This window comes from Carassius auratus, chromosome 24 (assembly GCF_003368295.1).
Source record: "Carassius auratus strain Wakin chromosome 24, ASM336829v1, whole genome shotgun sequence".
NCBI lineage: Eukaryota > Metazoa > Chordata > Actinopteri > Cypriniformes > Cyprinidae > Carassius > Carassius auratus.
In genome coordinates, this window is record NC_039266.1 from 10,043,214 (window position 1) to 10,059,323 (window position 16,110).

The 16,110-nt window shown below is 35.0% G+C and overlaps 1 protein-coding gene across 3 annotated transcripts in view; it reads right to left on the reverse strand.

The window, feature by feature from the left end:
• The window catches only part of c24h8orf34 (chromosome 24 C8orf34 homolog), a 75,966-nt gene that overhangs the window by 52,376 nt on the left and 7,480 nt on the right, over nt 1–16,110 (reverse strand). For 2 of the 3 annotated variants that reach the window (XM_026200937.1, XM_026200936.1), the window contains exons 2-6: nt 11,853–11,997; nt 11,639–11,770; nt 8,246–8,374; nt 6,566–6,594; nt 5,766–5,929 (exon numbers count right to left, since the gene is read on the reverse strand). In XM_026200937.1, coding sequence (XP_026056722.1) covers nt 5,766–5,929; nt 6,566–6,594; nt 8,246–8,374; nt 11,639–11,770; nt 11,853–11,997 — 599 coding nt within the window. Of the gene's footprint in view, nt 1–5,765; nt 5,930–6,565; nt 6,595–8,245; nt 8,375–11,638; nt 11,771–11,852; nt 11,998–15,143; nt 15,385–16,110 lie in introns of those variants that run through there. The other variant, XM_026200938.1, reaches the window with a different exon arrangement.

The window sequence follows — 16,110 nt, forward strand, 5'->3', positions numbered from 1 at the left end:
GATGGGGCCTGACCAGGGTTCAAATCATTAGACGGTTTAAAACAATGAATCTGAGGCTGCGCTACTAAAATAAGAGGAAAGTGAGAACGTATTTCTTCAGATTAGTGCAATTCAATGAAACTATGTAAGTCCTTGCGTGGGTTGGAGAAATGAAGCCTTGTTAGACGGAACTAAAGTTGTACTGCTGCTGCGTTCCTATGGGATGAGAAACTCTCCACAACCTCCTTCTGGCAGAACAGACTGTATCCACAGAATCGAGACCACAAAACCAAAGCTGAGAATGAAGTAATATGGAATAACCATGATGTAAATAGCTTGAAATTACACACCACAAGGGCCATGAGAAGTCAACTGGCTGTAAATGTAAAAAGCAATCCAACAGGAATAAAGGAAGGGTGAATGATGACCTGAAAAGTTAACCAAACAGAACGCTGCAAATAGGTCAATATAATAAGGGTGGCGCATGTCATTCTCGATCGGTTGCTGACAGAAACCTCAAGTGCCTCAAGATGCACATGGCAAATCTGTGTTTTAGGTACGAATGATTTGGGAAGTGTTATGCAGTAAGTGGGAAGTGTGGTGAGTGCAGATTTACTGATCGCAGGTCAGCTGGTGGTTTAGTAGATGCATCTTTTACAGATGGCAGTGATACACAATACTCATTAGTAGTGAACTCTCTGCCTCCACTATTGTATTTGCATATATAATGGCTACTTTATTTACATAAGACAAGCAAAGCCTGCAAAATCTAATTTTCCTGAACTTATTTTTTTGTAGCCAGGTTTATTACCTTCCCTCCAACAAGGCTTAGAGCAGGGTTCCTCAATTAGTTTTAGCAGAGTGCCAAATTCTGCCAACAATACCAAGCCGAGGGCCACTGACATACACACACACACACACACACACACACATATATACATATACATATACATATACATATACATATACATATACACACACACACACACATACACACACTGTATATGCAAAAAAAATTTCTGCAACCTCACGGCAGGAACAACACAAAATATGGCAGTGATAATCTCTGTAATGATTATGTGCTGTATTCAAATATTAAAAGTGTCTAATGTGAGTTTGAATATTATTTTGCATGATCTTTGACCTGGCTTAGCGTATAAATAAGAAAAACACTAACTGATAATTGCAATCAGTTGTAATCAATTTATAAAAGGGAATACAATTTATGTTTTTATGGTGTTTCAGTAATAAATAAAACGCTGATAATGATAACTGTAATCAGTTGTATTCAATTCCAAAAATTACCAGATGGATAAAAGGGAATACAATTAAACATTAAAAAATATATATATATATATTAATAATAATAAAGTTTAAAATAGTTTTTTTTGGAACTGACAATGATAATTATAATTGATGCTACCAGACTGAGTGAGTAAAATAGACACTAGTTGCCACCTACTGGCTTAATGATGGAAGCTATATATATATATATATATATATTTTTTTTTGGCTGTTTTTTTGTTTTGAGCCAGTCATCTAAGCTTTAAATGCCATAAAACTTATCATTCTGTAGCTGCTGCAAATAAGGTCATTCCAACACTAAATATCTGATGTCACCACAAGAAGAGCAGGATTAACTCCCAGCCCTTAATCAAAACTAAAGTAATCACTTTAGGGGCTGCAAAAGTGTCAAACGCTCTGCGCTGAGTATACTGTACATCTGAGCATTTAGGCCTCTCGAATTTCTTTGACTGGATCCCTGCAGTGAGAGTGGGTTGATGGGAATGTTTATGAATGTAAGGAGTGAAGAGCGATGTGGAGCGTAGGAGTTAGAAACGGAAAGGGAGGAGGGTAGAAAAAAAGAGAGAGAATAAGGAGGTTACGCTTTATAATATGTTGCTTATGTGTAAAGGGAATGGAAGTCCCACACTGGAGCTTTATCATCTCTATAATCAGTCACAATAACCTGTTCCCCAGAATCCACCTCTGCCTCCACCTAAATTCCCAGCAGCTTTGTCACTCTGCAGCGCCTAAAGACCGACAGCTAACGAGAGTCTCGTTGTTCTAGGGTGAGGTTATGAAGGAAAAACTGTGTTTTGTTCCAGAAGGAAGGCGGTGGTCATTAAACAGAGCAGCAGTATTTTTCTTCCTCTACTTTGTCAAATTGCAGAACAGGTGTTGAAAAGAGCCCTGCTGTGTGTCAACACATGTGCAGGGATATTGAGAAAATCTGTATCCCCTGCCCATGGGGTTTTGGACTTGCAGATTCATGCCTTGAATGACAAAGCAAGGTTTGGACTAGAGCTGTCAGACTGACCAGACATCCCCATTATCTGAGGGCAGTCCCAGTTTTTGGTGTCTTTTCTCTGGAAATGTCAGCCAGTTGAAAACAGACCGTAAATACACTCAGAAAAGCCCAACGAAAATGTACTTGTACTGTAGTGATTATTTTTACCAACAGAGGGCAAGCTGCACTGATTACGGATTACTCTAGTCGTGCACCACTGCTTTAAACATTAAGAACATAATGTGGATGAGAACAGAGCACTATTATCATCAATTATCAAAAGAGGCACTGTTATGGTTTTTCGTGAACTGTATAAAAACACCATAATAAGGGCTATCAAGGTGAGAATACTAATATACAGACAACAAAGAAACATATATACATTCAAAAGCTTCAGACACAATGCGTCCACCATCTTGGAAGGATCAATGGGTCATCACTTAAAATAAAAATAAATGAGTTTTCAGATCACAACAATGTGCAGTCTCTGGTTGTAAAAACTTGGATGAACTTTCAATGGTAAAAATGTATTTGAGTGTGTGTTTTTTTTTAATGGTAAAAAATATATTTTTTGTTTTTTTAAATATCTTTTAACCATTACAGTTTTTCTTTTTAAACTGTGGTAACTTTTTATATTATGTTAGCTAATTTATTTGTCTTGTTGTATTGTCTTAGTTTAACAAAAATCATCTGCTGGAGTATATTGCAGATATACATAATAAATGCATATAGGGTAGCATTTACAATATGCAGGCAACTTGCTCTTAAGTGTACACAGATTGTCTTTGACTAATCCAATATGGCAGACACTTTTCATGTAGTGCCCCATAGAAACAGCCACTAATAGGGCATCTACCTATGCATATGTATGGTGGCAATGCAACAAGTGAAACATGAATTAAATAGAGAAAAATGAACTCAGAAACAAAGGGAACAAAACTATACTTCAAAATAAGAGTCCAAAACACAAAGCCAGACAATAGCTACACTGACTTAAGCGGGGTTTATACTTTCACCTGGCTCCGCTTTATGAGCCTCCGCTGCACCTGCCCAAACAGACGAGGCTTTTATACTTGTTGCATTTGCCATTGTCCTATTCTTTGAAATAACGGGGCAATGTGGAGTAATTGTCCTCTAAATCCGTAGGGAATCACAGTTGAAAAGTAGTAGTTTGTCTTGTGATGAATTAATTGATTAACTAGTAATTTCTTAAATGTACAAACTTAAAACAATCTTAAACTATTGGCTTTATTTTTTGCATCAAACAAAAGACAAATTTAATCAAATAGTGTATAATTAGTATCTAAATTAATTCTACAATAAAAATAAAATGTACATCAAAATAAAAAGCCTTGAAAAAAAAAAAAACACTATGGCAGTGTATTTTTGGTTCAATAAGAACCATCCATTCAAGGTTACAAGTGTGTCACAAATCCTAAAAAGTGAAGCAAAACCTGGCTGCAGTATAGGTCATATACATACAGTAGGCTTCTAATAAGTCAGCTTTTAATTACATATTTGATGTGCAAAAGAATTAAATTCCCACCTCACGATCACAGACACGGGTTCCAAATGACATCATATCCGTAAGATGACAGCAGCCATGTTTTGGCTTCACTTTTCTATAGTGGAAGGAAGGTTTTTTTTTTTTTTTTTTTTTTTTCAGTGTTCAGGAGTAGGAATACGCTTGTTGCATTGCATATTTTCGATTCCCTAAAAATGGTTAATAACAGCCATTTGTTCAGGAATCTGGCCACACTAGTTGCACTTTATGTCTCTGAATCACTTAAAATTACTACAGTCATTTGCTTTGGTATCAAAGTACACTGGGTGTTTCTGATTAATGTATGTTTCTGATTTACTAAAAAGAACTGGTTCGTAAAGTACTATTTGATGTACTTTATCGTTCAAAAGGTTGGGGTCAGTAAGATTTATTAAAGAAACTAGTACTTTTTTATTATTATTATTTAGCAAGGATGCATTAAATTGATCAAATATGAGGGCTGAATATAAAACATAAATAAACTCTGCCATTTAATATTTTAGTGCAATATTACATCAGCAGAAGAATTCACATGCAAAAAAAAATAAAAAATAAAAAAATAAAAAACATCAACGAAAGTGTTTCTCAATTGCTACACAAAATTAAATCTTCAGCTTCCCCACATCCTAAACATGCCTTAATAAATATATTCAGTAAAAATCAATCCACTGCTCAATATTTTGTTATAAATACCACAGTCATCTAGCATCAACTTTAATGAACCATTGTACCTTCAAAAGTCTAAACATGCATAATGAACAGCAGGAGCCCAACGGCACAATGCTAGAAGAGAATGTGTTTCCTCCTGTAATGATTCATTCATACTGACGAGGACTAAGGCTAGATATCACAGCAGCATTGCCTTCGTCCTTTGTAATGAAAGTCTCTGGCAGCACTTGTACAGCAATGTGCACTGGGGACGCCTGCGGTATCGACCTGAGGCTCCATAATTTACTGTAATCAAGAGAGAATATTTTAATGGAATGAAGTCTCTTCTGTCAGCCGGCTTCTGAATATGATTTATTATTTAATATCTGATCCTTTCTAATTAGTCGCATTCTCTGCAGCCGGCCTCTGCCCTCCACTCAAACACCAGCCAATTAAAAATCACCCTGGTAACGTATTTAAAGGGTCGAGGAGCTGCAATTGCTTTTTTAAAGATATAGCGGTGCGATGCAGACACATTCAAAGAACTTTTCCCCTCCAGGGATTTATGTGGGGTTACCAGAGGCTACGGCATTCTTTGATTAAAAAAATAAAAAAAACTGACAAAACATCTCAACTTTACAGAGATATTGAGAGAAAGTACATTATACAGTACGACATATGCTTTATTAAAAACTGGTTCGCTTCATTACAGCACTTTTTATATGTAAATAAACTCCCTTATCTTCTAGAACAAATTAGAATGTGATGGGCTGTCATTGTCTTTCAAACACTCTCATACAAATACAATCTCTTAAATTTAATGAAAGTGGATGGGGATGTCAAATGTCAGAACAAAAATGCAACAAAGGATCATAATGATCCACGACACATGCACTATATTCTGAAGTCATACTGTACAAAATGTTAATATTATCACTAAAAGACTGTAAAAATGCTATGGTAAAAAAAAAAAAAAAAAACATTACTTTATAGTTGAAAAATTATAGATCCTTAATGGGAGGTTTCAAGTAATTTTAATGAAGCAATCTGATCATTTACTGTATAAAACCATACATTTACAGTTTTATATAAACATAGAATAAAATAGTTTTATATAAACTTTATGCAATTTTTTTTTTCAGTTGTGCATTGCATTATTTTAGTTCCATGTGTTAAAATGATGGTGCCTTGTATAACATTATACTACTATATATTAGTATTTACCTCAGTTTGTGGAAAAGCTAAGAGCTATGAGCTAAGAGAATGCACTGAGCTGTATACACAATGAATAAAAGGGTGTCTCACCTTTCAACAGGGCTGTTATCTTTGCTCACCCAACCCTCAGTTTTGGCTCTTGGGACGGGGGGCTGAAGCATCTCAGCCGCAAGTGGGTCAGAATCTTCCTCCTCACGACCCACCCACTCACCCACCACCCGCGGCCTCAGTATGGAGCTATACGCCCGAGGGTCCTTTGAAATAGAGGCCGAGGTGTGACGAATAGAAAAGGAGAGAGGAACAGAGAGACAAACCATTTGCGATTATGCGAAGGAGTAATCAATTACAGAGGTGATAATTAAAAGCACTGATGTTGAAGTATGACTCATTATCTAAGCTACTTGTGTGGCCAGTCATTTTTACGGTGAATAGATTTTAATAATGGAGGACACGCATGGTGAGCAGTAATAAAAAATTCAGCTCTGACATTACATTTTTTGCAGTAGTTTATCAGCAACAGGCAATTATGAGAAAATGTCCTCTATAACGGTGATACAGGAAGAAATTCATTTGCATTAATAGCTAAATGTTTTAATATGCATTTGAAACACCAAATTGGGAACAGAGGGAAGCCTGGGCAAACGGCCAAAGACTATTACAGTTTAAAAACTGTACTGTATTCTGAGAAATACGACTAAGGCAGATGTTTTAGCTGGATTCTCTCTTCATCTTTTTGATTTCATTTTTTTTTTTTTTTTTTTTTTGAGTCTACAACACAAGCCACAATTAAACTAGGCTTTTCTTTATCTTCTAAACAAATCCATAACAGTATTAGAGTTCTATTACTGCAAGATAGCATATGAGATAAAAAGAAATAAAAAGCATCATACCAGGTCAAAGTCATCAGAAACAGCAATGCCTGTGCAAAGGAAATAATTCACAAATCAATGTCTTCAGAAAATAGTTTATAGGACACTCTAAATAGAGGTTCTCAATTGGTTTTCAGGATTCCGAATTTATAATGGCCCGACACAGTACCTTGAATATATTTTTTCGTGTATTTATAGTTAGCTGTATTTTATTATTTGCTTCTGGCATTGCTTTTTGCCTGCTGTCAGACCTCAAACTCATTTTGGGGTCATGCCCCACCAGTTGAGAACCACTGACCTAGAGAGCCTTTAGCTGCAGCACAGTGAGGTTTAAAAAACAAAACAAAACAAAAAAAAAATCAGTTACACAGTTAATTTCTTAAAGGGATAGTTCACCCAAAAATGAAATGCCTTCATTTATTGTACACCCACACGTCGTTCCAAACCCATAAGGCCTTCTGAACCCAAATTAAGATATTTTTGATGAAATTAGAGTTTTCTGCCCCTCCATAGACAACAACACAACTGACACATTCAAGGCCCAGAAAAGTAGTAAGGACAACATTAAAATAGTCCATGTGGCATCAGTGGTTCAACCATATGAAGCTACAAGAATACTTTGTGCACAAAGAAAACAAAATTAACGACTATTCAATTTCTTTTCTTCAGTGTCATTTTTCCGGGTTCTACTGCTATGGTGTCATCAACACCACATGTACTGTATGTGTCGTGGTACTCTCGTGAATAATGGCAGAGACCGACACTGAAGAAAAGAGCCTGTTCAATAGCCATTCTTTTTGTTTTCTTAGTGCTCAAAAAGTATTCTCACAGCTTTTGTAACTTTACAGTTCAACCACTGATGCCACATTGACTATTTTAAAGGTCCCCTGAAGTGCCTTGAAACACACAGCCTTATTATGTGTGGTGATGTATGTCATTTCAGCTGAAACAATGAAAAAACTGCCACAAGCATTTTGTTTGTATCTGCTTGGGCCAGAGACCCGTTGAACTCAGTAAAGCCGCATTTGACAGCCACAGTCTAAAAGATTACCCCATAAAATAAGTAAAACAAAATAGTGGTCATAATCATGCTGAGGCTATTTTTATATATGCTGACTCATGCATATAATCCACTCTGTGAGATCGCATCTCTGCACCGGAGCCAAAGTTGGGATCAGACTGTGTGCGCTGCTGCAATTCGCGTGAAATAATGTGAAACCAGACCTCATTTGCACCAAACGAAAGCTTATTTACGCTGTCTGAATCTTTCCCTATTAACTGCAATGTGCACTATGTGCCATTTACTGTTACAGGAAAAACTACACTGTGAACAGGTGACCGATCTCAGCCAGCACTTCAGCATCTGTTTATAGTGCAGGAGGCGGGCACTTCGGATTCTAGAGAGCATTTGATTGGTCAGAAGATTTGATCTGAAGAAAAGATCAAAAATCGTTGAGCCAATTTGGCAGAAGTGATGAACTGCAAGCTTTAAATGCTTATAGCTTCTAAATGTGAATATTGTCACTGTTTTGGAGCACACTGCCTTATATATAACCTTAAGACTAACATATTGATACTAACACCCAAAAGAACTTTAATTTAGATTCCATGGGGACTTTAACAATGGGGGGGGGGGGGGGGGACCCGTTCCTTTGAGATTGCCATGCATGTGTTTCGCTGGGTAGTTGTCCGTTCACTTACTGCGGGACAGGTTCTCCAGGGCTTTGCCAAGCTTCTTGCTCTCTTGCAGTATGTGATTGAGCTCATCAAAGTCTCGGCTCTCAGGTTTGGTCCTCCAGTCCCAGGTAGGGCGCAGTATTGAACGAGGCACTGCAACAGAAGACAAATAAAACACTTTCAAAAACATAATAATGAGAATAATAATAAATATTTGTATTTATCATTACAATTTGAGAAATTAAACAAATTAAATAAAATAAATATTACTACTTTACTGTTCAAATAAATAAGTATTTAACAATGATACAATTTAGCAATCATATAACAATCATAATCGTTTAATTTTACTATAACTGTCACGTTTTGTCCAAGACGATAAAAAAGTCAGGTATAAATAAAATGGTAACTGAAACTGACTGAACTCAATCATGACAACAACAGTCACAATTACAATACTAATATGGCTGTCTAAATTTCTATACTTTTTTTTTTTTCAGCAAATCTTCTGCCCTTCAATCTTCTACCTTCATGAAGTTGGCATCCCATAAAAAGAAATAATCACCAAAATTAAGCCATTCGTTTGTGCTACATTTATGCTGATTTGTGCAACAAAAGCAAACATTTAAAATAATATAACCATGACCTCTACTTAAATACCGTATAATGAAAACTTCACTCTCCACCCCAGTGTTATTTTTTTTTAAATTAGTGTTCCTGCTGCCTTAAAACTTTAATTTTCACAAACTTAATTATTATAATTAAATACCTGTCTGTCTCATTAATGTTAATTGAACAATAAAATATGTTAAATAAAGTATACATGTTGAACCTACTGTATTAGAAAAACTTGTTTATTTAATATTTAATTTGTATCTATTGGATTTGTCTTATGGTGTGCAATTTGCTTCTTTTTCATATAAAAAATAAGTATGTACAGTATGTACAGTATGTATGTACAGTATGTACAGTATGTATGCACAATATGTACAGTATGTATGTATATACAGTATGTTTGTATGTATGTATGTATGTATGTATGTAGATAGATAGATAGATAGATAGATAGATAGATAGATAGATAGATAGATAGATAGATAGATAGATAGATAGACAGACTATATATAGAATAGATTATATATAGAATCATTATATAAAATTTGTCATATCATGGTATAAAAAATTAATATTTTCATGTGTATGTAAGCTATAGATAGATAGATACAGTAGATAGATGTCAGGAAATAAACTTCCTCAAAATCCAAACGTTTGCAGATTGTCAGACATACGCAATACCTCTGTGAGTCTGACTAAGAGCACTTGCAGCAAAAAGTGTAACACTGAATAATTTAAAACACTCACAACGTCAAGCTAAATGTGTTTGCCACTGCTGTGACTCAGAGGTATTTGCTTTCAGTGTAGTGCATGTTTTGCAAATGATTTCTGTACAGGGTTCATCCCATTTTCCCATCCACATCCCCCAAGCCTCTGTAATTGCTTTAAATGTGGCATATGCGGACTATGAGCATGCAATAGGATGGCACACAGTAAGAGTTGCATTTTCACCTGTCAAATAAAAAATAAATAATAGTATGACAGCATAGGTTATCTCAGGCAAACAAACAAAACAGCTCATTAACTTTTGTAATCAAGTGCCACAGTGCTAAAGCTGGACACTGGATACCCAAAATGACCAATTAGTGAATGTTATCATGTTCTGGGGGATAATTTGGATTGTTCTGAAATGAGTATTTTGATGCCTTACGGAATGTGCTTTTACGCATGAGCTTGATTTGCATAACATCATGACAGAATTATGACAATAAATCAGGTAGATCTATAACATATATCAGAGTACTGCGCAATTTGTTGCTTAGAAAGAACAGATTCTGTCTTCCGTCTTATGCAAGAGCTTGAAAATGAGAGCTATAGTATGCACACTGCAGTCTGTTTCCATGTCTAAATCACACTGTTTATTTTGCATGTGTTGCAGAGTAACCTCTGGACTCATTATGTGAAATATTACTGCCTGGAAACCAAGAGCCTACGGTATATTTGTGTGAACACCAGACGTAACTCACACTTCAAAGATGCTAAATGAATAATTCACGCAAAAAAAAAAGAAGTAAAATTTACTGCAACTCTCAAATCTCATACACACTTGCGAACATTAAAACTTGATGTCAAGAAGTGAATTTACATGTACTAACCAAATGTTCATTATAAAAACCCAACAATGAAAATGCTTGAGACTGAATATTTTTCCAACTATTTGTTTAATTTACATGCACTACAATTAACCCTGTAAAGCCCAGCATTTTAAAAATCCATTTCTTAAATGGAAAATGCAATGTTTTGAGTCCTGAAAAAAATATAAAAAGTGTTTGCGTATGTGTTTTTATTTGAGCTTTTATGGCTTAAATAAAGTATGATATAGTGAGATTACAGAGCTCTACATATCAGATCTGGAGCATATGCTGTTATTTATATGGCCAAAAGTAATGAAAATTATAATTACCTGTAATGTAAATCAATGAGACCTTTATAATAGACTTATATATCAGTTAAATTTATCTCCAAATGTAAATAAATATCATTCTATATATCCCAATACCATATCTTAGTAACAAATTACATTCAAAAAGACGACAACCTCAAGGAGGCTGTTTTTTAGAATTATATTAAAAAGGCATTTTATTTGCTAAAAACTACAAAACATTAGTCAGAGATTAATGCATGAAGTATATTGTGTACAACAGCAAAGTTTTGATCTTGTTGATAATATAGATGACTTCAAAAATGGCATATTGAATATGATAAAGTGTGCTTTATAGGGTTAAGCAACATATGACTGTGTAAGTAAATGCACTCAATGATTTTCGCGTTTTTTGGGGTTCCAATATCACAGTACACAAAATTGATAAATAATAACTTAGTTCATCCAAAAATGAAAATCCTTTGAACAAATATGGAAACATAATCACAGGAGTTGTGTGATAAAACTCACTGATGTGGAAACCATCTAAATAAGTCAACTGGAAATGGGCACAGGCACACATCCACAGTTTAAAATTGGGTTAGATATATTTACAATCTCCCTTCTCATTTCCCCAAAACTGGCCAACAGCTTGCACTCAGTCAGAAATAGAACCGCTGTCAGTAACAGAGCATCATATTCAATTATTAAAGACGCTGATACGAGTAACTCCCTCAGCAATACATATCACCCAGAGCTCATCCTGATAGCCTCCATAATGGCACTATCTAAAGATAGAAGTCATCATTGTTCACTAATGTACAGACGGTCTCCTCTATTTCTGATCTCTGAAAATGCTCAGCTGATCTCCGATTAACAGTCAGCCGAATCACATAAAACTGATGTAATGACACGAGCTTTTCTCTTGCAGTGGGACTCACGTGATTTAGACTCAGGAGACGGAGGGGAGATGTTGGACACGGCCAGGTCGCTCTTTGATTTCTTTGGCTTCTTGGGATGGATCTGCCAAGGTTTTTCATAACCCCTGGAATCCCGTCGTGTGCCTTTGTATTCTACAGAGAGAGAGAGAAAGCGATAGTGATCTACATTTTCTCTATGTGTGAAACAGCTCAAAGGATTCTGAACTATACCCACCTGAGGAGCTCTCGGCCCATAGCGCCGCAGATCCCGACAGGGTCCTCTGAATCCTGCCGGGACTCTCCTGCTTGGTTTGCAGATGGCCAATGAGGAAAGGAATGGGATGGTCTGGTGTCTCAGTTATCAGTTTGGTCATCATCTCCTATCAGAGCCAAACAAAAAGCTATTAGAGGACAGACATGCAGCATGCGAGTAAACGCCAGAGAACCTGTGCTAAAGAAGCACATTGTCAAGCCAACTCATGTCGTGCCAACCTGAATCAGCAGCGTTGGCAAGCTTTCACCATCAGGAAAACTAATTAGGTAATTGGTGAGGGAAATATCTCACTCTGATATTGAGTATTATATGAGCTATAGATTGCAAGAGGATATTGCTGGAGGCTGACCGGCAGAATGGAAGGATAAAAATGAGATTTAATGCTGGAAGGCATCATCAAAATTAAATTTCAAATGTATTCAGCCTTATTCGGATATGATCCATTTTCTAAACCAAGAGTTTTCGAACTGGAGGTCTGCAAATGAACACTGTCCATACAGAACAAACCAAACAATATAAACAGAGACATTCGACTGCAAAACAGTGTAACTACAAGTTTAAAATACTCAAGACATTCAACTTTTACATTGTTATGTACAGTATATATGTATTATTGTTGTGATGTATAATGTAGTGATATATAAATACATATGAATTAGAGGTTAATCAACATTCGATTTTGCTCATATGATAATGTGTTTAAATTAAGGCGATACTGATAAAACCTATAAAAATTTTTAAAATAATGATAGAAGTTTTAACATGTTTACACAATTTAATATCATTATGGTTTCATTCATTCTGTTAAGTCATTACTCACAACTGATTTATTCTAATGACAGCCCTTTTTTAATTGTATGAAATGTGAACAAAAGCCTAATATTAAGTAGAGAAAAATAATGTTAAATTAGTTGAAGGTTAATATTTTCAAGTTAATTAAATAAAAATGTATTATATATAAAAGAATCTAAAATAATATAATAATTTTTTTTTTTTAACTAAACAAATGTAAAAACAACAAATTGTCAATAATATCATGACTAACACTATTATCATTCTGTAAAAATGGGTATGCTTTATATAGTTTTGGAAGAGACCTTGTAGAAGAGCATCATATTTAGAGGTTTTTGTATCAGATTGTTTGAAACTAATAAGATATTGCAATCACAGAAAAAAAAAAAAAAATCATATTCGGAGTGGATCAAATTTCTGGAAATGTCTTGTAATGATGAAAAAAATGTTGCTAGGCATCATAAAAATTCCATTTACAATGTGTTAAGCCTTATTCAGACATGATTAGTTTCCCAAACCAAGAGTTTCCAAACAGGGGCTGGAAAATTGGGTTTTAGAATTTAGATTTTACAAAAAGTGTAATCAGGAGAAGTTCTAAAAGCAAATTAAGAATTTTTAATATTTTTAAATATGTTAGAAACCACTAATACTGTAATCACACACACACACACACACACAAATCTATTCTGGATGAAACCTGATTTATGAGAGGAAGCCCTCCTCAGATGCAGTTTGCTCCATTATTAGCTAAAATTGTGTCGAAAACAAATGACCCCCTTCTCTGGAAAAACAACTTTTGTCCAATTATGACTTTTTGAGTTGTAAAAACTAAATTAGCCATTTTGTAAATAAGTCAAGAGCATGTAAAAACAACTTTTATTAGTTTCCACTTTAAATGTAGGCCCTACCCGGAAACAAAGCGTAAGTTCTGTGTTACAAGCCAGACAATCACAAATCAACAAGATGCAGTAATTCCGACACATAAGCCTTGTGGGGTAATTAAACTAACCTAGCAACAGGGGGCACATAAAAGAGAGCTGTAATTTGTGGGTTTAGCAGGAAGTAAACTGAGCAGGGCTGTGTTACTGTAACTACCCCAGACTCCCCAGTGAGTAATTGCCCATGAGGTAAACAGGAAAGCACGGTGTGGATTAGCACACACTCGTTTCAAGAATGTCAAGCATTTGATGCTATCTGAGAGGGGTTTTCCCTGCCTGCTTCATAGACCTCTTTAATCCAGACGTCAGGAGGGTGATGATACGGTTGGAACTTGAAGCCAATGAGAAAGGCTTACGTACAGTGATTAAGATGCTAATCTGCATGATGGAGAGCATGTACATACTGAAATTTAGGTCAAAATCCCTGCAAAGAAATAAGCTTTTCGATTGATTTCCTTGCATTATCAGGATGGAGAAACACAGGATCTCTCGATCATGCTGACAGACTAAGGAAATTGGCAGGGGGAGGCAAACTTAGCCTTTCTAGACAAACTGACTGGAAGACAAGTGCCAGTTTTAAAGAACAAGCTCTGTTGTGGACAACATTTCCAAAGCACTTCCTTCAGCCACTGACATTCTGTGTCGGACAAAGTTTGTAGTACTACTCTTACTATTTCTGCAATAGTTTCTGAAGCATGCACGTAAACACATTTTCATGCATAAAACACGAGGTGATCTAATACATCTGCCAAAATGTGCGGGGTACAGCATAGACAAAATACTGCATCCCACAATGCATTTTGCTTGACTTTGACCTTCCTTATCCAACCTGAAGAGTGAATTGAAGTAATATCAGTTGTGAGTACTAACTTACTCCAAAACTTACAAGGGTTAGGACTTTTTTACAAAAAATATATTAAAGATTTGCCATTTTTAAACTAATTTGTTGTTTTGTTTTACATGCCATTAAGAGGTTTTTTTTAGCATATCTTAAATTAATCTGATTATTATTAATATTTTAATTTTTTGCACCTAAAATAATCCTGCAGGTTAAGTAGAAATGCCCTGAAAGGGGTTTGAGATATTAATAATAAATCTGATTAAAGTGTTTATTTAATGTTATACAGTATGTACTGTATTTTATAAACAGTACACTGTAAAAATGCAACTTAGCATTTGTTGTGATACCTTAATATCCAAATCCAAACTAAATTAGAGTTAACTAAACTTCTAATTCTATATCAAGCAGAAGCACTTAATTTATAAATCTGAAACAACACATTATTACTTATTCTAGTGTTGAATTTCAAGTTTTGATAACTAATCGCAGCAATCATTTTTATGTAATTACAGTCTAGAAAACATTCTTTACATTTCTTGAATTCTAATGCAGGATGTGATTATGCTTTTTCAATTTTTTATTAATAATAATAATAATAATAATAATAATAATAATAATAATAATAATAATAATAATAATAATAATAATAATAATAATAATAATAAAATAAAAATATGTTACCATTCAGATGAACAGTTCAGATGCTGATGATGTAAACAAATAGTCCTTCCTGACTGGTAAATAGCATCCAAATTGTTTGCATTAAACATATTATCCTTGCTCTTTGTGACACAAATTCTCTTGATATCTTCTGTTCTGTTTGCGTCCTTGAAGCCTCTTCCTTTAGTAGAGTTCATGAGTGTTTGCAGTTGAGCTATCATGAGTCATGAGGAAACTGATACTGTGTGTTTACCACAGACTGTCTCAGTCACTGCCAGAAACAATTCAGAAAATGAAGCAACGATTCCTTGTTAAGGGATTAAAGTGAATTATTTACTATAGTCTCCTGACTCACTGTCTAGACACAGTGTGGATGCAATACGTTGTTAATATGTTGCCTCTTTTGATCTTATTGTATGGTGACTTTTTAACCAGAGCTGACAATAAGCAGACTGCACTCTCGTTATTCCTCTGATTCCATCATTTATGCCTTACGTCACAGCAGGGAGACGCTGACTGAAGCCTGGGACAGAGATCTGGATGGGTTCCAGCCCTTGAGACAGGAGGAGGAAGTAGGAGGAAAGGCAAGGAGTGGTACAGCCGCAAAGAGCAACACAGACCACATAACAACTCATTTATATATAAAATATCAAATATGAAGTATACTAAATATATACAGCGGCATGTATTTATTTATTTGTTGTGAAATAATATTGCAATTTAAAAGTATAGTTTCTATATGAAAATAACTGGTGATTTTAAAGTCATTTGTTTTAACAAAAATATTAAGCCGACAAAATGTTTTACGCTGATAATAATAAGAATTGACTGAGCACCAGTTAAAATAATAAATGCAGTCTTGGTGAGCATAAGAGATTATTTCAAAAACAAAAATATCATTTTGATAAAAAACAAAAAAAACAAACAATAAAGTGCACAATTAAGATAAGACTTGGTTACATTGTTACCACATCATTTGGAGCAGTCT